At 44.1% G+C, this 20,762-nt stretch overlaps 2 protein-coding genes across 3 annotated transcripts in view; both read left to right on the forward strand.

Annotated features, from left to right (window-relative positions):
- Positions 1–20,762, forward strand: part of AGT (angiotensinogen) — a 257,507-nt gene that overhangs the window by 196,775 nt on the left and 39,970 nt on the right. For both annotated transcript variants that reach the window (XM_077486566.1, XM_077486567.1), the window contains 2 exons: positions 625–898; positions 975–1,119. In XM_077486566.1, coding sequence (XP_077342692.1) covers positions 625–898; positions 975–1,119 — 419 coding nt within the window. The remainder of the gene's footprint in view (positions 1–624; positions 899–974; positions 1,120–20,762) is intronic.
- Positions 14,240–16,114, forward strand: LOC143987668 (uncharacterized). Its single transcript, XM_077486568.1, has 3 exons — positions 14,240–14,950; positions 15,241–15,381; positions 15,477–16,114. Exons 1-3 carry the CDS (start codon positions 14,530–14,532, stop codon positions 15,632–15,634), a joined length of 720 nt encoding a protein of 239 aa, XP_077342694.1. The 5' UTR covers positions 14,240–14,529; the 3' UTR covers positions 15,635–16,114.

Genomic DNA, 20,762 nt, shown 5'->3' on the forward strand with positions numbered 1-20,762 from the left:
AAGGACAGACTCTACTGAACTCTTTAATTTAACGCTGATATAGTCCAGTGACATGACAATTCCACTGTCGTGTCCGTCGTGCTCGCGTTAAGCAGGTACCCACCCCCTACCCATTCCTCCCTTACCCTCTCTATACTGCACCCCTCCCTTTTTCCTTTACCAAGGGTCTTATCTTCAATGGGTCTTCCTATGCCCCCAATGCTCTAAAGCCACAGAGCAGTTAGTAGCCAGATGGAGTACACCATCCATTACTTATAGTAAGAATATGCAGATCTAAACATTTATATAAAGGATACGCTTTGATTTATAATCTAGACGATATATGCATACGAGGACTTACCTCGTCTTTTACTCTGGTTGACAGAGGTAATGCTATCCCTTTCAGGGACTGAATGTGCATCTCTATTGCAGACCCACATATATGCTGGAAAAACATATTTGACCATTGTTGTACTGTATTTTTCTGTATTTCTTGTCTATACAATTTTCAATAAAAATTTATATTTGAAAAAAATAAAAAATATATATATATATATAAATAATTTGGCTGGTATTTATTTTAACCTATTTATAAATAAAATACCAGTAATTACTATTAATTTATTTTTTCATATTTTATTCAAGGTAAAGTGGCTAAGTCTTTCTTAATTCCGGAGCTTCAGCAATTTTGGATTGAGCCAAATAGGCAAATCTCAGTCCCAATGATTTCAGCATCAGGAATATTTCAGTTCAAAGATGACAGCATTCAAAATCAATTGGTTGTAAAGATTTATCTTGGTGAAAATGATTTCCTGTTGCTTATCCTACCAACTAATGGAAATACCATTGAGAACATAGAATCTTCCATCACAAGCTATAACTGGCAGACTTTAAACTGGCTAAATGGTTTATCAAACAGGTAAGCTTCAGCATTTCAGCAGTCTTGTGGTATACATAATTGCATCTATAAAACAACCTTCTTTTTTATTTTACAGATACATCCATTTATCCATACCAAAGCTTGAAATAGAATGTTCATATGATGCCAAAGACATTCTTACTTATATGAAACTGTCCAGCCTGCTGCAAAAAACTTCACATTTTGGCAAACTGAGTAATGAACAAATAAACATTGGAAAGGTAATCTACTATATCATTTTGCTATTTATCCCTAAAAACCGTTTTGAACTGATAACTTGTCAGAATGGTGATTGCACTGATCTGGCCCTTTTAGTTACACTGTATGGAATAGCCAATGAAAGGAGATAGGCACACCTGGGATGCGTAGGCAAACAGCCAGCTTATGGTTGGACATAGCTCCACCAAACAAGTCAGACCATGGGATCCACCCCTGCAGTGCAGAGTTTAAGTGCACTGCAGGTGACAGTGACATGGAATAGGTCACCAGATTGAAGTGCAGATGGTTAGGATACAAGCCAATGGTCAGGGCAGACATGGATAGCCAGGAACCTTCCAGAGGTCAGGGCAGACAGCAAGGAAATCTGCATTTACATGCAAGTAGCCATGACATACAGAACAATAATCTTACCTCTGTACATTAGAAATGGCATAGAAGAATTTTGTAGTCTATGCGAAAGAAGTACTGGATCTATTTTTGCTAGATTGTCAATGTCCAAGATTGTAAGTGACTGTCTAATTTATTAACCACTTCAGCCCCGGAAGATTTTACCCCCTTCCTGAGCAGAGCACTTTTTCCAATTTGGCACTGCGTCGCTTTTACTGACAATTGTGCAGTCATGCAATACTGTACCCAACCAAAATTTGCGTCCTTTTTTTCACATAAATAGAGCTTTCTTTTGGTGGTATTTGACAAACTAGGGTACATTTTCTGTAATTTACGCAGCTTTTAGTTTATGACTGCCTATCTAATAGACATGTGCATTCGTTTTCGTCCGAATGCATTTTCGTCCGAATTTCAGCTATTTTCGTTTTCGTTTTGACAAACAGAATCCGAAAAACGAAAGATCCGACATAAATAAATACTTTATTTTCGTTTTCATTGTTACAACAGTTCAATATAGAATAGGAGATTCGACGTGACTCTGACAATAACAAGCTGTCTATAGAACCTGTGGTCGAATGTGCCTAACCTTACCTCTATTAGTCCAAGATTATATAGAGAAAATATTCGACAGAGAAAAAAGATTTGACAGAGAGAAAAGATTCTGCAAGCTACTGTCCTAAAAAGTGTTTGGGGACCCGGGTCCTGCCCCAGGGGACATGTATCAATGCAAAAAAAAGTTTTAAAGACGGCCGTTTTTTCGGGAGCAGTGATTTTAATAATGATTAAAGTGAAACAATAAAAGTGTAATATTCCTTTAAATTTCGTAGGGGGGGGGGGGTTGTCTATAGTATGCCTGTGAAGGGGCTCATGTTTCTGGTGCTCAGAATTGTCCCTGCACAAAGTGTCATTTATGCAGGAAAAAAAAAGTCCTTTAAAATCACTCGCAGCTATTATGAATTGTCGGCGCCGTAATACAGAGAACACTCATTGAAAGTCATTGATAAAAAAATAAATAAATAAATAAATAAATAAAAAAGCGTGGGGGTCCCCCAAATTTAATTACCAGGCCCTTCAGGTCTGGTATGGATATTAAGGGGAACCCCGCGTCAAATGTAAAAAAAAATTGACGTGGGGGTCCCCATAAAAATCCATATCAGACCCTTTATCCGAGCACGCAACCTGGCAGGCCGCAGGAAAAGAGGGGGGGACGAGAGAGCGGCCCCCCCTCCCTCCTGAACCGTACCAGGCCACATGCCCTCAACATTGGGAGGATGCTTTGGGGGTCTGTGACCCCTCAAAGCACCTTGTCCCCATGTTGATGAGGACAAGGGCCTCATCCTCACAACCCTGGCCGGTGGTTGTGAGGGTCTGCGGGCGGGGGGCTTATCAGAATCTGGAAGCCCCCTTTAACAAGGGGACCCCCAGATCCCGGCCCCCCCGTTTGAAATGGTAAGGGGGTACAAAAGTACCCCTACCATTTCACAAAGAAAGTGTAAAAAATAGTTAAATAAGACAAACACACTTTTGAAAAATTCCTTTATTAAAAATAAAAAAAAATAAAAAAAAGATTCCAGCGGTGGTAATCCACTCTTGCTATCCAGCGACGGACGGTCATCTCTCCAGCGATGGCTCATCTCATCCAGCGCAGCGTATCCATCCTTCTTCTGTCTCCGCGGTGGAGACACTGCAAGGATTCCGGCGGCCTGACGTTTCTTATATACGGAGGGCGGGGCCACCCGTCACCTGACCCCGCCCCCCTCTGAGGGAAGGGGAAACCCGGGGTTCCCTGTGACGTATGGGTGACCCCGCACCCCTCTGATGTAACACAGGCAGGTTTCCGTTACATCAGAGGGGGCGGGGTCACCCATACGTCACGTGGAACCCCGGGTTTCCCCTTGCGTCAGAGGGGGCGGGGTCAGGTGACGGGTGGCCCCGCCCTCCGTATATAAGAAACGTCAGGCCGCCGGAATCCTTGCAGTGTCTCAACCGCGGAGACAGAAGAAGGATGGATACGCTGTGCTGGATGAGATGAGCCATCGCTGGAGAGATGACCGTCCGTCGCTGGATAGCAAGAGTGGATTACCACCGCTGGAATCTTTTTTTTATTTTTTTTTATTTTTAATAAAGGAATTTTTCAAAAGTGTGTTTGTCTTATTTAACTATTTTTTACACTTTCTTTGTGAAATGGTAGGGGTACTTTTGTACCCCCTTACCATTTCAAACGGGGGGGCCGGGATCTGGGGGTCCCCTTGTTAAAGGGGGCTTCCAGATTCTGATAAGCCCCCCGCCCGCAGACCCTCACAACCACCGGCCAGGGTTGTGAGGATGAGGCCCTTGTCCTCATCAACATGGGGACAAGGTGCTTTGAGGGGTCACAGACCCCCAAAGCATCCTCCCAATGTTGAGGGCATGTGGCCTGGTACGGTTCAGGAGGGAGGGGGGCCGCTCTCTCGTCCCCCCTCTTTTCCTGCGGCCTGCCAGGTTGCATGCTCGGATAAAGGGTCTGGTATGGATTTTTAGGGGGAACCCCATGTCAAATTTTTTCTTAAATTTGAGGCAGGGTTCCCCTTAATATCCATACCAGACCTGAAGGGCCTGGTAATTGAATTTGGGGGACCCCCACGCTTTTTTATTTATTTATTTATTTATTTTTTTATCAATGACTTTCAAAGAGTGTTCTCTGTATTACGGAGCCGACAATTCATAATAGCTGCGAGTGATTTTAAAGGACTTTTTTTCCTGCATAAATGACACTTTGTGCAGGGACAGTTCTAAGCACCAGAAACATGAGCCCCTTCATAGGCAAACTATAGACAACCCCCCCCCCCCCTACGAAATTTAAAGGAATATTACACTTTTATTGTTTCACTTTAATCATTATTAAAATCACTGCTCCCGAAAAAACGGCCGTTTTTAAAACTTTTTTTTGCATTGATACATGTCCCCTGGGGCAGGACCCGGGTCCCCAAACACTTTTTAGGACAGTAACTTGCAAATTAGTCTTTACAATTAGCACTTTAGATTTTGAACGTTGGAGTCCCATAGACTTTAATAGGGTTCTAAAGTATGCTGTATACTAGCTCCATCGAATTTTCTTTATACATTCGACAGACACCATAAGCCTTCAAAGACAGATTCGATCGTAATTCATGTGGATTTTCGGACGAATGCAATTTTTGAACGAAAAACGAAATAAATAAAAACGAATTTCGGGAGTAACTAAATAAATTAAGTTTTCGGACGAAAACCAAATTACGAAACAAAATATTTTACTCTGCACATGTCTACTAATTTCTCGAGGCGCTAAAATGGCAGGGCAGTACAACCCCCCCAAATGACCCACTTTTGGAAAGAAGACACTCCAAATAATTGGCTGAGAGGCTTGTTGAGCACATTGAATATTTTATTTTTCTGTCATAAGTGATTAAAAAATGACAAACTAAATTTAAAAAATGTGCACAAAGTTGTCACTGAAATGATATATTGCTCAAATGTGCCATGGGCATATGTGAAATTACATCCCAAAGTACACTCTGCTGCTTCTCCTGAGTACGGGGATACCATATGTGTGGGACTTTTTGGCAGTCTAGATGTCTACAGGACCCTGAAAACCAATCACTGCCATCAGGCTTTCTAAGGGCATACATTTTTGATTTCACTCCTCACTACCCATCACAATTTCGGAGGCCATGAAATGCCCAGATAGCATAACCCCCTCCCAAATGACCCCATTTTGGAAAGTAGACACCCCAAGCTATTTGCTGAAAGGCATGTTGAGTCCATGAAATAATTTATATTTTGCCACAAGTTTCGAGACAATACATTTTTTTTTTAACAAAGTTGTTACTAAATGATATATTGCTCAAACATGCCATGGGCATATGTGAAATTATGTGTGAAAATATCCCACATATGTGAACCTATTGGCAGAGACTTTGGTCTGCACACAGTGGAATGTGATATTCTTTACTTGTGGCAAAAGTTTTTCTCTATTGTTACCATTAAGCAGAAGGAATTTTATATATTCTATATATTTTTTTTTATATATTATCATTTTTTTTATATATTTTTTTATATATTATATTTTGTATGGTTTACTATAACCAAAACATAAAAAATAGCTGCACATAAAATTAAGTTAAAATAATGTAATAATATATGACAATAAATGACACCAAGAAATCACCATAATATATATAAAATCATAATCATGTGATTAAATAAATATGTAATACGTGATAAATACATGATAGAATAACAAGTCCTAAAATAAAATAAATAATGTGTTATATCAAAGTCCGGTGAGTAAAGTGAAAGTGATGACTTAATCAAATCCTTCTGTGTAAACAGAAATACCAGTGCCTGTGAACCTCACCACACAAACTATGCGCTTACCAGAGGGAAAGCGATACTGGGCCTGTAGTATTAAATCTGTAGCGTCAAATCAACCTCCAGACATCCATTGGAAATGGCAGGAATCAGCTGTGGTTAAAATGAGGACAAGCCAAACGATCCAAACTCAAAGGGCAGACCAGTAATTCTGACCCTAAGAGCCGATTCCCACAGGGGCAACACGACTTCCAACGCAACTTTTGTAGGCAACTTGGACACGACTTGTCAACACGACTTGGGGCGACTGGCCAAGCAGAGAATGAGCTCTTAAGGGGGAATTCCACTGCAAATAAAAAAAAAAAAACGGCATGGGTTCCCCCTCCGGGAGCATACCAGGCCCTTAGGGCTGGTATGGATTTTAAGGGCAACCCCCTACACCGAAAAACGGCGTGGGGGTAACCCCAAGGTCCATACCAGACCCTTATCCGAGCATGAAGCCAGGCCGGTCAGGAAGGGGTGGGGACGAGCGAGCGCCCCCCCCCCCGGACCGTACCAGGCCGCATGCCCTCAACCTGGGGGATTGGTGCTTTGGGGTGGGGGGGCCGCAGGTGACAAGGGCCTCTTCCCGACAACCCTGGCCGTTGGTTGTCGGGGTCTGTGGGTGGGGGGCTTATCAGAATCCGGGAGCCCCCTTTAATAAGGGGCCCCCGGATCCTGGCCCCCCACCCTATGTGAATGAGTAAAGGGTACTTCATACCCCTATCCATTCACCTGGGGGGGTCTTCTTCTGACTTCTCCGCTCTGTCCGGCCTCTTCTCCCGGTGCCCGGCCTCTTCTCCCGCTCACCGGCATCTTTTCCCGGGCTCCTCCGCTGTCTTCTTGGAGCTCTTTTACTAGCGGAGGAGCCCGGTCTGGTATGGACCTTAGGGGGGACCTCCACGCCGTTTTTTCAGCATAGAGGGGTTCCCCTTGAAATCCATACCAGACCTAAGGGCCTGGTATGCTCCCAGAGGGGGAACCCACTCCGGATTTTTTTAAATAAATTTGGCGTGGAGTTCCCTCTCGAGAGCTGATTATTCTGCGAGATTCACCTCAATATAGATGGAGATCTGACTTGGAGGCGACTTCCATTGAAATCAATGGGTACCAGTCGCCTAGGAGTCGGATAGAAGTAGTACAGGAACCTTCTCTGAAGTCGGAGCGACTTCAGTAGTGTGCATTAAGACGGCTCTCATTCACTTACATTGATTTTTACATGTAGCGTGACTTGAGGCGACTAGGGGCGACCTGAAGTCGGATCCTGAGTTGCCCCTGTGTGAACGGGCTCTCAAGTTTGTCAATTGTAGCAATGAACAGTAATGTTATAGAGGTTATGGGGAGGTGATAATAAAAGCCAAAACCACCAACGTTTTCAATATGTTCTTCTAGCAGCAAGGAGGAACCTGAACAACTCAGCCAGACACGTCCTGGGCGATGTGCAGCTGCTGGAGCCGATGAATTTGAGACTTGTTTTGAACCTCTCCCTCACACCACACCAGTCCATTATATATATGAACTATATGTTAATAATCATTCACATAATTTGGTGGTACACTGGGCAATATTAGTAGGTTAATATTAGTGCAATTATTTTAAAACATATGTGAAATTACACCCCATAATACATTCTCCGCATTCTCTGTTCGCGGTGATACCTCACATGCACGGTGCAATTGCTGTTTTTACATATGACTCGAGACTGACGCTTGCATTCACCTTTGCGTGCGAGCATAGCAGGGTGCTTTGTTTTTATTGATTGATGCTTGCGATCACCTTTACGTGCGAGCATAGCACATGAGTAGTGAAGTATAAAATAATTACATACCTGAAAAGCAAACATGATAAAACATAGTAACAATAAAACATTGCAGTTAAAAAAAATACAGTAAAAAAAGCTGAACAATAGCGATAGAACAATATAGAGATAACAATATAACGACAACTATTTTTGGCTTTTTTATTTTACATACTTTTATTTTTTTTATACTTTTATTTGTAACTATAACAGTTCCAGGTTTGGAGACCCTGTGAAAGTGTACCCTAGACTGTGCCATGCTGTACCCTGCGCTAATATTCCGCTAGTGTGTGGTAGCGTTCAAAACATTCACCAATGCTAAGACCAGGTTGGCCAGTACAGGAGGGACAGTGATAGCAGGTATCACACCTATATCCATGCTTGCTACAGACACATCTTCTTTGGGGTGATCGTTGGGTAGGGGTACCAGGGAGGAAGGCACTCACTGCATTTGGATTGGGAAGTTGGGCCACAGCACCGTCTGGAAACAGGTGGGCTGTGATGATCTCTTCCTGGAATTTAAAGGATCCCATTAGTCCTGACACTTTGTATAGCACATAAGCATTCAGCAGAGCCAATTGGAATAACTATACAGACACTTTTTTGTACCAGCGTCTGGCCGTACGGGCAATTAAGTTTGGCGCCATCAGCTGGTTGTTGAGGTCCACCCCTTCCATATTAAGGTTGTATTCGTTGGACACAGGGGGGTTTCTCCACAACAACAGTTGCCTTTGGAATTTGGACTGCCGTATCTGTGTGCAGAGAGGACAGAACAAAAACATTCCGATTATCCCTCCACTTCACGGCAAGAAAATTATTACTTCTCAAGCAGGCTCTCTCCCCCAGTCTAAGTCTGGATTCTACAAGCTGCTTGGGTATGTCCCTGCAATTAGATAGCACGGTGCTACATGCGCCAATACCATAGTCAAACAAGTGACTAAAAAGGAGGCATAATTGTCCACGTGCAAGGTGGTACCCCTTTGCGAATAAGGGTGACACCAAGTCCCAAACAATCTTGCCAGTGCTCCCTATGTAGTCTGGGTAGTTCTCGGGCTCCACGTGACTTTCTTTTCTCTTGTAAGCCATAAAACTATATGTATAGCCTGTTGCCCTGTCACAGAGCTAATACATCTTGACCCCATATCTGGCTTGCTGGCTGGGAAGATACTATTTGAAAGACAAGTGGGCAGAAACTTTAATCAGGGACTCGTCAACGTAGACAACTTGATCAGGAGTAAACAAGGTTCAAACTGTCGGTTTAAGTGGTTTAGGAGGGGCTGAATTTTGTGGAGACGATCGTATTCAGGATCACCTCGAGGACGACAGAGTTTCTTTGTCTTTAAAATGCATGAACTGCAAGAGCTGCTCGTATCTAGCCCTGGTCATGGATGCAGAGAGCACGAGCAACTCACTTTCTAACTATGCCCATGAGAAGGGATAGGCCCAGGAAGGTCTTAAATTCGAAAACCATAATAGGTTTCCAATGTCTGGCAAGGGTCAACTGGGGAATAGCGCAGATGAATTGACCAGCATACAAAGAGATCTTAGAGAGAGATCTTCCGGGAAAAACAGCGAATAAAAATCAAGTGACATAAAATCAACTGTTTCCACCTGGTTGGCCAGTGAATGGGGAAAGTGCGGGTGCTGCAGAAGTGGTGGGCTCCCAATTAGGACTGGCATATTCTGCAGGGAGGGCACTATGGGCTGGACAGACCTGTGTTTGTCTTCTTGATGGCTGTGGGGTGCTAGCCACTGCACCAGCTTGAACTGCACTTATGGGGCTCGCCACATCACCACGTGATACTGCAGTGCTGGATGTACGACCAGGGTGCACTAGGCCACTGGTTCTTGCCAGTTCACCAGAAAGATCAGCAGCACTAGTACTGGCTCTCTGCTCCATACGAGAGCCCCGTGTTTCTTGCACCTCAACAACAGAAAAAGAATGTGGTCAGGTATGCCTGATAGGGTTGCCACCTGTATGGTTTTCTCCCAGACAGTCCGGTTTTAGAATGATGTGTTCGGGTTTTGATCCGGACACATCATTCACACTCACTGCACTGACATGTCTACCCTCTCCCTGACAGCAGCTTGGTTCAGCAGAGCAGAGTGTCAGTGTATCAAAGCTCCTCCCTCCTCCTCCTCCATTCTGTACACACAGGATATCAGGTCTGTAGAAAGTTTTTATTATGCTCTGTAGATGGCGGGGGGAAGATACAAAGCCTTGAAAAAGTATTCATACCCCTTGACATTTTCCACATTTTGTCATGTTGCAACCATAAACATAAATGTGTTTTATTGGGATTTTATGTGATAGACCAACACAAAGTGGCACAAAATTGTGAAGTGGATGTAGGATGGGCACAGACGCTGCATATGATGGACACAGTGGATGTATGATGGGCACAGAGGCTGCATATGATGGGCACAGAGGCTACAGATGATGGGCGCAGAGGCTGCATATGATGGGCGCAGAGGCTGCATATGATGGGCGCAGAGGCTGCATATGATGGGCACAGAGGATATATGATGGGTACAGAGGCTGCATATGATGGGTACAGTGACTGTATGATGGACACAGAGGCTGTATATGATGGGTACAGTGGCTGTGTAATTGGCACAGAGGCTGCATATGATAGGCATCAAGGCTGCATATGATGGGCATAGAGGCTGCATATGATGGACACAGTGGATGTAGGATGGGCACAGAGACTGCATATGATGGACACAGTGGATGTATGATGGGCGCAGAGGCTGCATATGATGGGCGCAGAGGCTGCATATGATGGGCACAGAGGATGTATGATGGGTACAGAGGCTGCATATGATTGGTACAGTGGCTATATGATGGGCACAGAGGCTGACTATGATGGGTACAGTGGTTGTATAATTGGCACAGAGGCTGCATATGATGGGCACAGTAGCTGTATGATGGGCATAGTAGTTGTATAATTGACACAGAGGCTACCTATGATGGGTGCAGTGGCGACATATGACGGCACAGAGGCTGCATATGATGGGCACAGAGGCTACATATGATGGGCACAGAGGCTGCATATGATGGGCACAGAGGCTACATATAATGGGCACAGAGGCTGCATATGATGGGCACAGTGGTTGTATGATGGGGCAGAGGCTGCATATGATGGGAACAGTGGATGTATGATGGGCACAGAGGCTGCATATGATGCGTACAGAGACTGCATATGATCGGCGCAGGGGCTGCATATGATCGGCGCAGAGGCTGCATATGATCGGCGCAGAGGCTGCATATGATCGGCGCAGAGGCTGCATATCATGGGCACAGGGGCTGTATAATTGGCACAGAGGCTGCATATGATGGGCGTAGTGGCTATATGATGAGCACAGAGGCTGCATATGATTGGCACAGAGGCTGCATATGATGGGCACAGAGGCTGCATATGATGGGCTGCATTTTATGGGCAAAGAGGCTGCATTTGATGGGGCACAGCGAGGCTTCATTTGATGTTTTTTTTCAGAATTTTTCAATTTGATGTCAAATCAGTACTGATGTCTCAATTTTTAAGATGGTATTAAACTACAACGTCCAGCATAAAAATTTGAGAAGATAGTACTGAATAATTGGTCCATTTTGAAACAGGATAAGGTATTACGCCCTCTATTACCGCAGCGACCATTATTCATATACAAAAAGCTCCTTCCTTACGGGACCGTCTAACCCCAGGAGTCATTGACCCACTGATTCAGTCAGAAAGCCAGTTATTTTCCTTCCTTTCTGGATTTTATGCCTGCGGGCAGTATACTGCCTGTAAACATTCAAAGTGTAACATTAAGAAGAGGAAATAATTTCAGGCATCGGGACAAATAAAAAATGCAAGATTCAACAACAAATTACTTGTTACTAATTACTTGTGCTATTGGTGTTGTTTACATGCTTTAACGTAAGTATGGCCTGCAATATATTGTTAAGGGCATCTAGACCTCTTCATGTCAGATTAGAAAGGACTAAAAACACACAATGTATCCAGGCATTACAAATTGGTTCATAACCAGAACCCTAGGGGTTTGAGATTCTGGGGCATTGAAAGAGTCACAAAGCATTGGAGAGGAGGCAACTTCATAGCTGCAGGGAATCTCATTGAATACATGAGACAAAAGTTTTAGTACCTGCAGGCTTGAACGTTGATTTTGGCATAAATTGTTTTTGTTCTGACCGTTAAGTTTATAATTTATGCAAACACGTCAATATGTGCATTTGTGTTGTTTATGGAGGATCAATGAGGACGCGGGTTGATGTGCAATTATAATGAATGATCATTATCTTTTTATTATCACAATTAGTTGTATGATAGTTTTTTTTATTTAATTACTGTGTGCCTTTGTGTCCATTTAAATACATGAGTTATAGTGTAATTTTTGTCCTCACCTTAGGTTTTGATAACCATTTGAGAGGTACGATATGCCTTCTTTCAGTCTTGATGGACTCCGTTACGTACACTAGTTGCACCTTGACAGATATACTTGTCACTGACCTTTTGTTTTTTTGTTACTCTAAGCCTTTGTACACACGGTCGGAGATTCCGTCGGAATGTGTCCGATCGGAGCGTTTTGTCAGATATTCCGACTGTGGGTGGTCTGCATCGGACTGTTTCTGTCGGAATATCCGTCGGACCAACTTTTCCAACTTGCCGGAAATATTTTCCGACAAAATGCTCCGATCGGACATACTCCGATCATGTGTAGCCTACTCCGACGGACAAGGTGCCATGCATGCTCACAATCAAATTCGGACACGGAAGCGCTTGCTCAGGTAAAACTACCGCTTGTAATCGATATAGCACATTCATCACGCTGCAATGGTAAAAATACTTTCATGAAGCGCATTCTCTTGTTCTTTACAATGCTGCAAGAAGGAACTTCTTTTGATGCTCATAGTCACACACACTTCTCCCGAATGTATTTCCTGACTCTTTTTTACTCAATTCAGAAATATAATTTTTTAATTCGTCACATCTACACAATTTTATTTTTATTTTTTTTGTGTGAATTTTGTTTTTTGTTCTTTCATAAACATCTCCTTTTTTGTCATTTTGCTCATCTTTCTATTTTTTGGGGTGTGTTTTGTGTGTAAACTTACCACAACAACATTATTATATTTTTTTATATTTTCTTTTTCTTTTTTAATCTACAGGAGGTTGTTTAGTGTTGGTGTCCCTTGTTATTCATTTCACTTTGTATTTTTGAAATGTACCTGCCTGCTCACAAATAAACTGGCCTTTTTGAAGTAAAACACATACGCAAGTATTTCTTAAAAAAAAAAAAACCCTTTATTTAGGTGTCAGTAACAAATAAAGAGGGAGGCGGCAATGGACAGATTGGGGAGATTAGCGAAGCCTTTGGCCCCCAGGGCACGCATCAACTATTTAAACGCAAAACTTGGTTGTGTGAGGAGTACACGTCTGAGGGAGAGAAGTCTGGTTCTGAAGTCCAAGAAACCCGGAACAGCAGCAGATGACATCTATGTTCTCAGGCTGTGGTACTACAACAGGCTGCATCTTCTGTCAGACCAGACTGAACCCAGGTCATCACTCTCTGGTCTTCATTCCACGCTTCCTTCCAGGCAGTGGCTGTGGTGCTGGAGTTGGGGCAGAAGGAGGAGGAGGAGGAGGCTGGGCATGGGCCAAATCACACAAGTGTGTTGTTTGTGTCATTTGGCCCAACAAACCCTTGTTGAAGGTGTGTATAATAACCTCCTCACACAAGAGCTGTTGCCCCTCCTCCATTTTCTCAAGCTTGCACGCAGCCAAGGCGGCAAAGGCGGCAAAGGCCTCTTGATAGGTGGGTTTGGCTTGGAGGGCCGCTGATGCCTCCCCAACCAGCCTAAGGGCCGACTCCTCCACATTCCCCCCCTTTCTCACCCTTTTTTCGTGGAAGGCGGAGGGGAGGGACCTGGCATTCTGTGAGGTTCCTCTGCCCGCCCACCGCCTGGCTGCCGCTTACCCCCGCCTCCTCCTGGCTGCCACTTTCCACAGCCACCTCCTGGCTGCTGCATTCCACACCCTCCTCCTGGCTGAGGTCTTCCTGTGTATGAAAAAGGGACATAGTTTTAGTTTTTGGTTCATCAAACACACACAATTTTCACATCAAGACTGTTGCAAATTGTTAACCATTAGAAAAGACTATCATTCTGTGCCTGGCATTTTTCTTTCTTGTCCCCAAGGTTTTGTACAACAATACTATACCTGGCTCAAGCTGGGCTCCCCCAGTTCTTCCTGAGTGGAAGGCCCAGGTTGGGCGTCGGAAGACTCAGCGGGTGTGGAATGTAGCATAGGACGCATTGGAAGGAAGAGTGATTCTCTGACCTCAGCCTGGTCTGACAGAAACTGCATCCTGTTATAATACCACAGCCTGGGGACATAAACGTCATCTGCTGAAGCTCCAGATTGCATGGACTTCAGCACCTTGGTCCTCTCCTTCAGATATGTACTCCTCAGGCCACCGATTTTCTTTTTTAAATAGTTGACGTCTGCCCTGGGGACCACCGGCTTCACAAACTCAACCAGTTTGTCCATTGCTGCCTGCCTCTTTTGTCTGTTACTATACTGAGGGTGTGTTGGTTGCCACAGGCAGGGCATCTCTCTGTATTTATCAATGAACAGAGGGAGGAAGCTATGATCATTGAACCAGTCCATAATGTCTGCAAGACACAACACAAGACAAACCCTAATGTCAGGCTAAACTCCACTAATGCAGGCCTCAATCTAGAAGCAGTATAGCATAGTGATTTTACCTTCATTTGCACGTTCGCCGCCTCAGCTTCTCCCTCTGTTCACAGATCGTACAGACGACACACGCTCGTTGCGTTTTATATACAGTGCGCATGCGTGAAACTCCGCCCGCCCCTGACGTTCTTTCTAGACTATTCCTCGCCCCTTCGCTTTCGGCGCAGTGGGGAGAGCACATGGCAGAGAGAACGCAGGTGCGCAATCAGAGTTCCACTAACAAGGAGGAGGGTGAGGAAAGCCCGGAGCCTGAAACGTCCCGATTTAAGGCCTCAAATATGTCTTTTGGAGAGATGTTGGAGATGGTGGACATATTGAACAGGACCGACTATGATGGGAAGTATGGACCTTACCCAAACCCAAATATCAGAAAGGCCAAGATCATGACTAAAGTTGTGAAGAGTCTTCATAAGAATTTTGGGGTACGCCGATCCATGGATCAACTGAGAAAACGCTGGTCAGACCTGAAACTGAGGGAGCACGAGCAGTACATAAGGATCAATCGTGTTCTTCAAAAAAGTAAGTAGTTGTCGTATGTTCATATGATTATTCTTGCTTGCATACTGCTCCATGTGCTTTGATTTCATGTTGTGCATTTTAAAATGGCCACTTTCAAGTTCATGGTTTCATTCGTTCGTAAAAAAACATCGTTCTGCCGGTAAGTATTCCAGCTTAACAAAGTGCCCACAATAATGTTCTCACCTTGGAACTCGGCCAAAAAACACAATTGTACAACACTTTCAAGCAATGTTTCATATTCCTATTTCTGCCCTCTGTGTGCTAATTTTTTTTTTTTTACATTCTCATAGGGGAGAGAAGACTCGGCAAGTATGAGGACACCAGGGACCCCACCCCTCCCAAAGAAGGCCAAATTCCAAAACCAGAAGCAGAGGAGCAGGAGGAGGAGGAAGGAGAGATCGTTGAAGTTGGACAAATTGTCACCACAACAGGTGAGTGTCAGAGAACACAGCTTCCGGTAGTAAGCTCATCAATGTATGTGACCATATTTATAATACATGGTGTGTTTTTTTGCTTTGTTTTGTAGGTGATGTGGAAGAAGAATCCCATTTTACCAGTGAAAGTGCCCAGATGCTGATTGGGGAGATAATGGAGTGCAATGGGGATTTAGAAAATATACAGCAAAACATCAATGATGTTAAAAATAAAATGAAGAACATCATTGATGTTTTGGGAAGAGTGTGAAACAGCCCAAACTAGCTAGGGTTTTATTTTTTGGATTTTAAACCACAACTTTTGTATTTTTTGAAAATCCAAATTTGGAAGATGCAGAGTGTGTAAACATGCGCTATCTCCCATCATGGGGGATCAATGTATGTGTTTTATGGAAAGTGGCTGAGATGAAGGGGTTGCAGCCCCAAAACATGTACATTGATTCCCTATGATGGGAGATAGCACATGTTGACACACTGTGTGCATCTTCCAAATTTGGATTTTCCAGGGGTGACACGCCATGTGATAAGGGCAATATCAGCCCAGTTTGTACATACTCCTGTCTGATATTGTCTTCACTTTTCAAAGTTGAACTTTGTAAGTTCCTGTGTTCTGTATGTTACGTTTTGATACATGCCTGTTTACACAAACACACAAAGTTTAAAACAAATTACCTGAAAGTCTGTTTTTGATACACACAATTTGTTGGTTTGTTGTAAAACCCTTTTCTAAACGCACATGTGAATATTCTTGGATTAAAAAGTTAAATTATCAACAATGTGTGGCTTCCTTTTTCATTGCGCAAAAGATGTATTTGGAGTAAAATTGTTGTTTTCAGTGAGAATGGGTGTTATTTACTAAAGGTAACTCCACTTTGCACTCCAAGTGCAGTTTCAGGTGTACTTTTGTAGTGCACTTGTAGTGCATAGTGGAAGTGCCTTTAGTAAAAAACACACACAGTGATGTGTTAATTTTGACAATCATGCCATTTTTCTGCCATGGTGCTGAAAATTAGGACGATTTTGGTCAGTAATGCACTACATACATTAGTTACCAAAAACAAGGTGTGTGTGTAGCAGACCCACAACATAATAAGCTTATCTGAAGAAGAGACTGTCCCCTCATCTCGCTCAGAACTTGGATTTGCACTGTTGGTGAAAAAGGCACAACAAGAAAAAAACATAAATTTACCTAGGAGACACCTAAAACCAAGTCAAGCAGTAAATGAAAACAAATCTTGGAGTTTAAAAGAAAAATGTATTCCTAAAATGCCGCTCAGACATTGTATGGCATATCAATGGCCCCCCTACCCACAAAGTAGTCCATGTATTGGGTTCTAACCTCACAGGCGCTTTGGGGGGCCAAGCCAGGACGAGTAGCTTCAAGGCCCGTGAGGTTCTCATTTTCAAGCAAGTCTGCTTCTTGGGCAACTGAGACTGCAATGTCTTTTTAGAAGATTGTGCAGAACACAGAACGCCAGCACCATGTGATTTAGTTTGTATTCCGCCATTTGGATAGGCGTTAAAAAAAGGCAGAACCGGCTGGCCAGTATTCCAAAGGTGTTCTCCACCACTCCTCGGGCTCTGGACAGGCGAAAATTAAAAATACTCTGGTCCGGGGTGAGGGTCCTCATCGGGAAAGGCAGCATCAGATGGTTCGCCAGGGCAAACGCCTCATCCGCGACGAAGACGAACGGGAGTCGTTCCTGATTCTCCTCTGGGGGTGGCAAGCCCAGACTGCCACTCTGGAGATGCCAGTAGAACTCCGTCCGTGCGAACACTCCACCATCCGACATCCGTCCATTTTGCCCCACATCCACATACAAAAATTCATAGGTTGCAGACACCACCGCCAACATCACGATACTATGAAACCCCTTGTAGTTGAAATAGTACGAATCCGAGTTGGGTGGTGGGACGATGCGGACGTGCTTCCCATCAATTGCACCTCCACAATTGGGAAAGTCCCAACGACTGGCAAAGTGGGAGGCCTCAGTCTGCCATTCCTGTGGCGTTGAAGGACACTGTGGAGTGAAACAAGACCAAAAATTTGTAATTTTTGCAAATCAACATTGCAAGCAGATTAGACACAAACATTTATGGCCAAGATTAGTATAACATTTTGGGAACTGAGTATTTAAAGCCTAAAGTATAAGGTCCCCTTATCAGAATTATCTCCCCCCCCCATCCCCCCCATCTGATGGGCCCTTGCTAAAAAATGAGGGGGGGTGTTTTGGACAGGTAACCCTCTCCCCTTGATTGAGAGCTGAATGCCTAAATAATGTGTGATACTTTGGGAAGCCCTTCCTTACTTACACTATTGGCAGCCCACCGGACAGGTAAGTAGTGTCATAATACCAAAAAAGAAAACAAAATGGAAGCACATTTTGACATTCTGCTATTACATAGCAAGATAATAATAGGGGGAAAAAAAAATATAGGGGAAAGCAATACTATGGAGCTGACAAAAGACATTGTTAAGTGACTAGACTATAGTTTTATGGGCCAAGAAGAGCATGGTGGGGAAGTTAGTGAGGCAAATATGCCTGAGGACAAAGGGGGCAGAGTATATGAATTAGAGCATAGTGCAATGATGGTAATGAGGGAATAAGGAAAGAAATGCAAGACATTAGCAATCATGAAATACATAGAATGTGATGTTAAAGGATAAAACTTACCTTCATATAGTCCTTCTGCAGGACCTGAAAGATGGCAGAACAGGTCTCTGGAATAATGATCCCCAGAGCCTGGGGGGAGATGCCTGTAGAGAACTTGAGGTCCTGAAGGCTTCTCCCAGTCGCCAAGTAGCGCAATGTGGCGATGAGCCTCTGCTCCGGAGTGATGGCTTGCCGCATGCAGGTATCCTGCCTGCTGATATAAGGGGTCAGCAAAGCCAGCAGAAAAACGGGGCCCGTCATCCGGAGATAATTCCTGAAATCATCAGGATTATTCTCCCGGATCTCACGGAGCAAAGGCATGTGCGAGAACTGGTCACGCTGGCACAACCAATTCTTGGTCCACAAACGCCTCCCCCACGTCTCTCACCAAACTTCTACTAACACGCGATACACATGAGATCAGCAGAAGGAGCCCAAAGGGTGCCAGACGTGGTGCTGAACTTCCCTTTTCTAGTCCCGCCGTACGCGGCTTACGTCACCGCGTTCTTGGCAACCGGAAATTCTGACAACTTGGTCCAACCGTGTGTATGCAACATCACTTCCGGACCTCGTCCGGAATTAATCCGTCGGAATAACGGATTTGGTCGTCGGAATCTTCGACCGTGTGTACAAGGGCTAAGTGTTAGGTCACTTCCTGGTTGTTCCTGGGAGTCAGCAGGGTTACCATGGTGATTTCTCATGTGCAATACCCCTAACAGCCTTAGGTGTCAGTCCATGATATATAAAGTGTTTATCTCACATCATTTCATCACCACTGATGAAGTCCCGCCTCTTGGTATTGTCATTGATCCTTGAGGATTTTTTTTTTCACTACCTGCCCTATTACCTTGCCCTGAGGAACAGTGCTATATTTGTAAGTGCACGTTTTTATTTTAAATAAATTCTTTTACCAAACAGAGAGCTCTATATTCTGCTGCTTCTATTCCATGTATGAATGAACTGGAGCCTATGGTCAGAGCACAAGGGATCTCACAACCATTAGTATGCACTACTCTCCAGCATTCAGCAAATCCAGTGACCCAGCCATTATACCCTTGTGAGGGAACTGTCAGTGCAACCTGTCTGATTTACCCAGGGGTCCATTTATGGAGGTGAGCTGCTAGGAATATCGCTGGTGGAGGTTGTCACACGATCACCTTGTATCTCATCCATAGAAGCACTTATTTGGACACTTGGTGGTGTTTGTTGTTCATCTTGAATGTGAACATTATGGACTCTATGATTTAATATTTTAACCGCTTCGCGCCCGCCCTATAGCCGAAAGACGGCTACAGAGCGGACGGCCTCCTGTTTACTTCCACAATGCGCGCTCCCGCGAGCGCGCATGGGGTAAGTTCTGTGCTGGCCGTGCCCCTCGGACACAGCCAGTCACAGATCGCTGTAAATGCACAATCACAGCGGCCGTTTACAGTGCGATCGGCCTAGCCAATGAGGGATGATCTCATATAAACATGTAAACATATGAGATCATCTCTCAGCGCCGCTCTCCCTGCTCACACAGACAGCGTGTGAGAAGGAACAGATGAACGGCTGCAGCGGCCGTAAGTAAAAAAAAGTGCCATCCGCCCCAGTGCCATCCGCCCCAGTGCCATCCTCGCCCAGTGCCATCCTCCCCAGTGCTACCTGCCCCCAGTGCCACCTGTTAGTGCTATCTGTCCCCAGTGCCACCTGTTAGTGCTATCTGTCCCCAGTGCCACCTGTTGTCAGTGGCACGTATAAGTGCCATCTGTCATCAGTGCCACATAGTGCCATCTGTCATCAGTGCCACATATTAGTGCCATCTGTCATCCGTGCCACGTATCAGTGCCATTTGTCATCAGTGCCACCTGTCAGTGTCACGTGCCATCTGTTGTCAGTGTCACGTGTCATCAATGCCACTTATCAGTGCCATCTGTCATCAGTGTCACGCGTCATCGGTGCCACGTATTAGTGCCATCTGTCATCGGTGCCACGTATTAGTGCCATCTGTCATCAGTGCCACGTATTAGTGCCACGTGTCATCAGTGCCACGTATAAGTGCCATTTGTCATCAGTGCCACATATTAGTGCCATCTGTCATCAGTGCCACGTATAAGTGTCATCAGTGCCACGTATCAGTGCCATCTGTCATGAGTGTCACGTGTCATTATCCTGGTGCTCCAGGGCCTTCAAAAGTGTAATAGGTAGTCAACAAGTTAGATGTGTAATTTATGCTCCTAGAACACATGATGGCACTCCCTGCATGTTGGGCATCTCTATATGGCCAGGCTGTGAAAAAGTCCCACACATGTGGTATCGTAATACTCAGGAGGAGTAGCAATTTTGTGGAAAAAAAATTTAAAAAATAAAAAATCTTAATTTTGCAAAGAATTGTGGGAATAAAATGACAACATCAGAAAGCTCACTATGCCTCTTACTAAATACCTTGGAATGTCTACTTTCCAAAAAGGGGTAATTTGGGGGGTATTTGTACTTTCCTGACTTGTTCGGGTCGCAAGAAATGAGATAGGCCACCAGTACATCAGATGTGATCAATTTTGTATGATTCGCACCACAGGTTGTAGACTCTCTAACTTTCACAAAGACCAAATAATATCCACTAATTTGGGTTATTTTTACCAAAGACATCTAGCAGTATAAATTGTGGCCAAAATTTATGAAGAAAAATTAATAATTTGCATAATTTTGTCACAGAAACAAAGAAATATGCGTTTTTTTTCAAAA

The sequence above is a fragment of the Lithobates pipiens genome, unplaced genomic scaffold (genome assembly GCF_037356315.1).
Source record: "Lithobates pipiens isolate NorthernLeopardFrog02 unplaced genomic scaffold, aLitPip1_a1.2 Scaffold_18, whole genome shotgun sequence".
Lineage (NCBI taxonomy): Eukaryota > Metazoa > Chordata > Amphibia > Anura > Ranidae > Lithobates > Lithobates pipiens.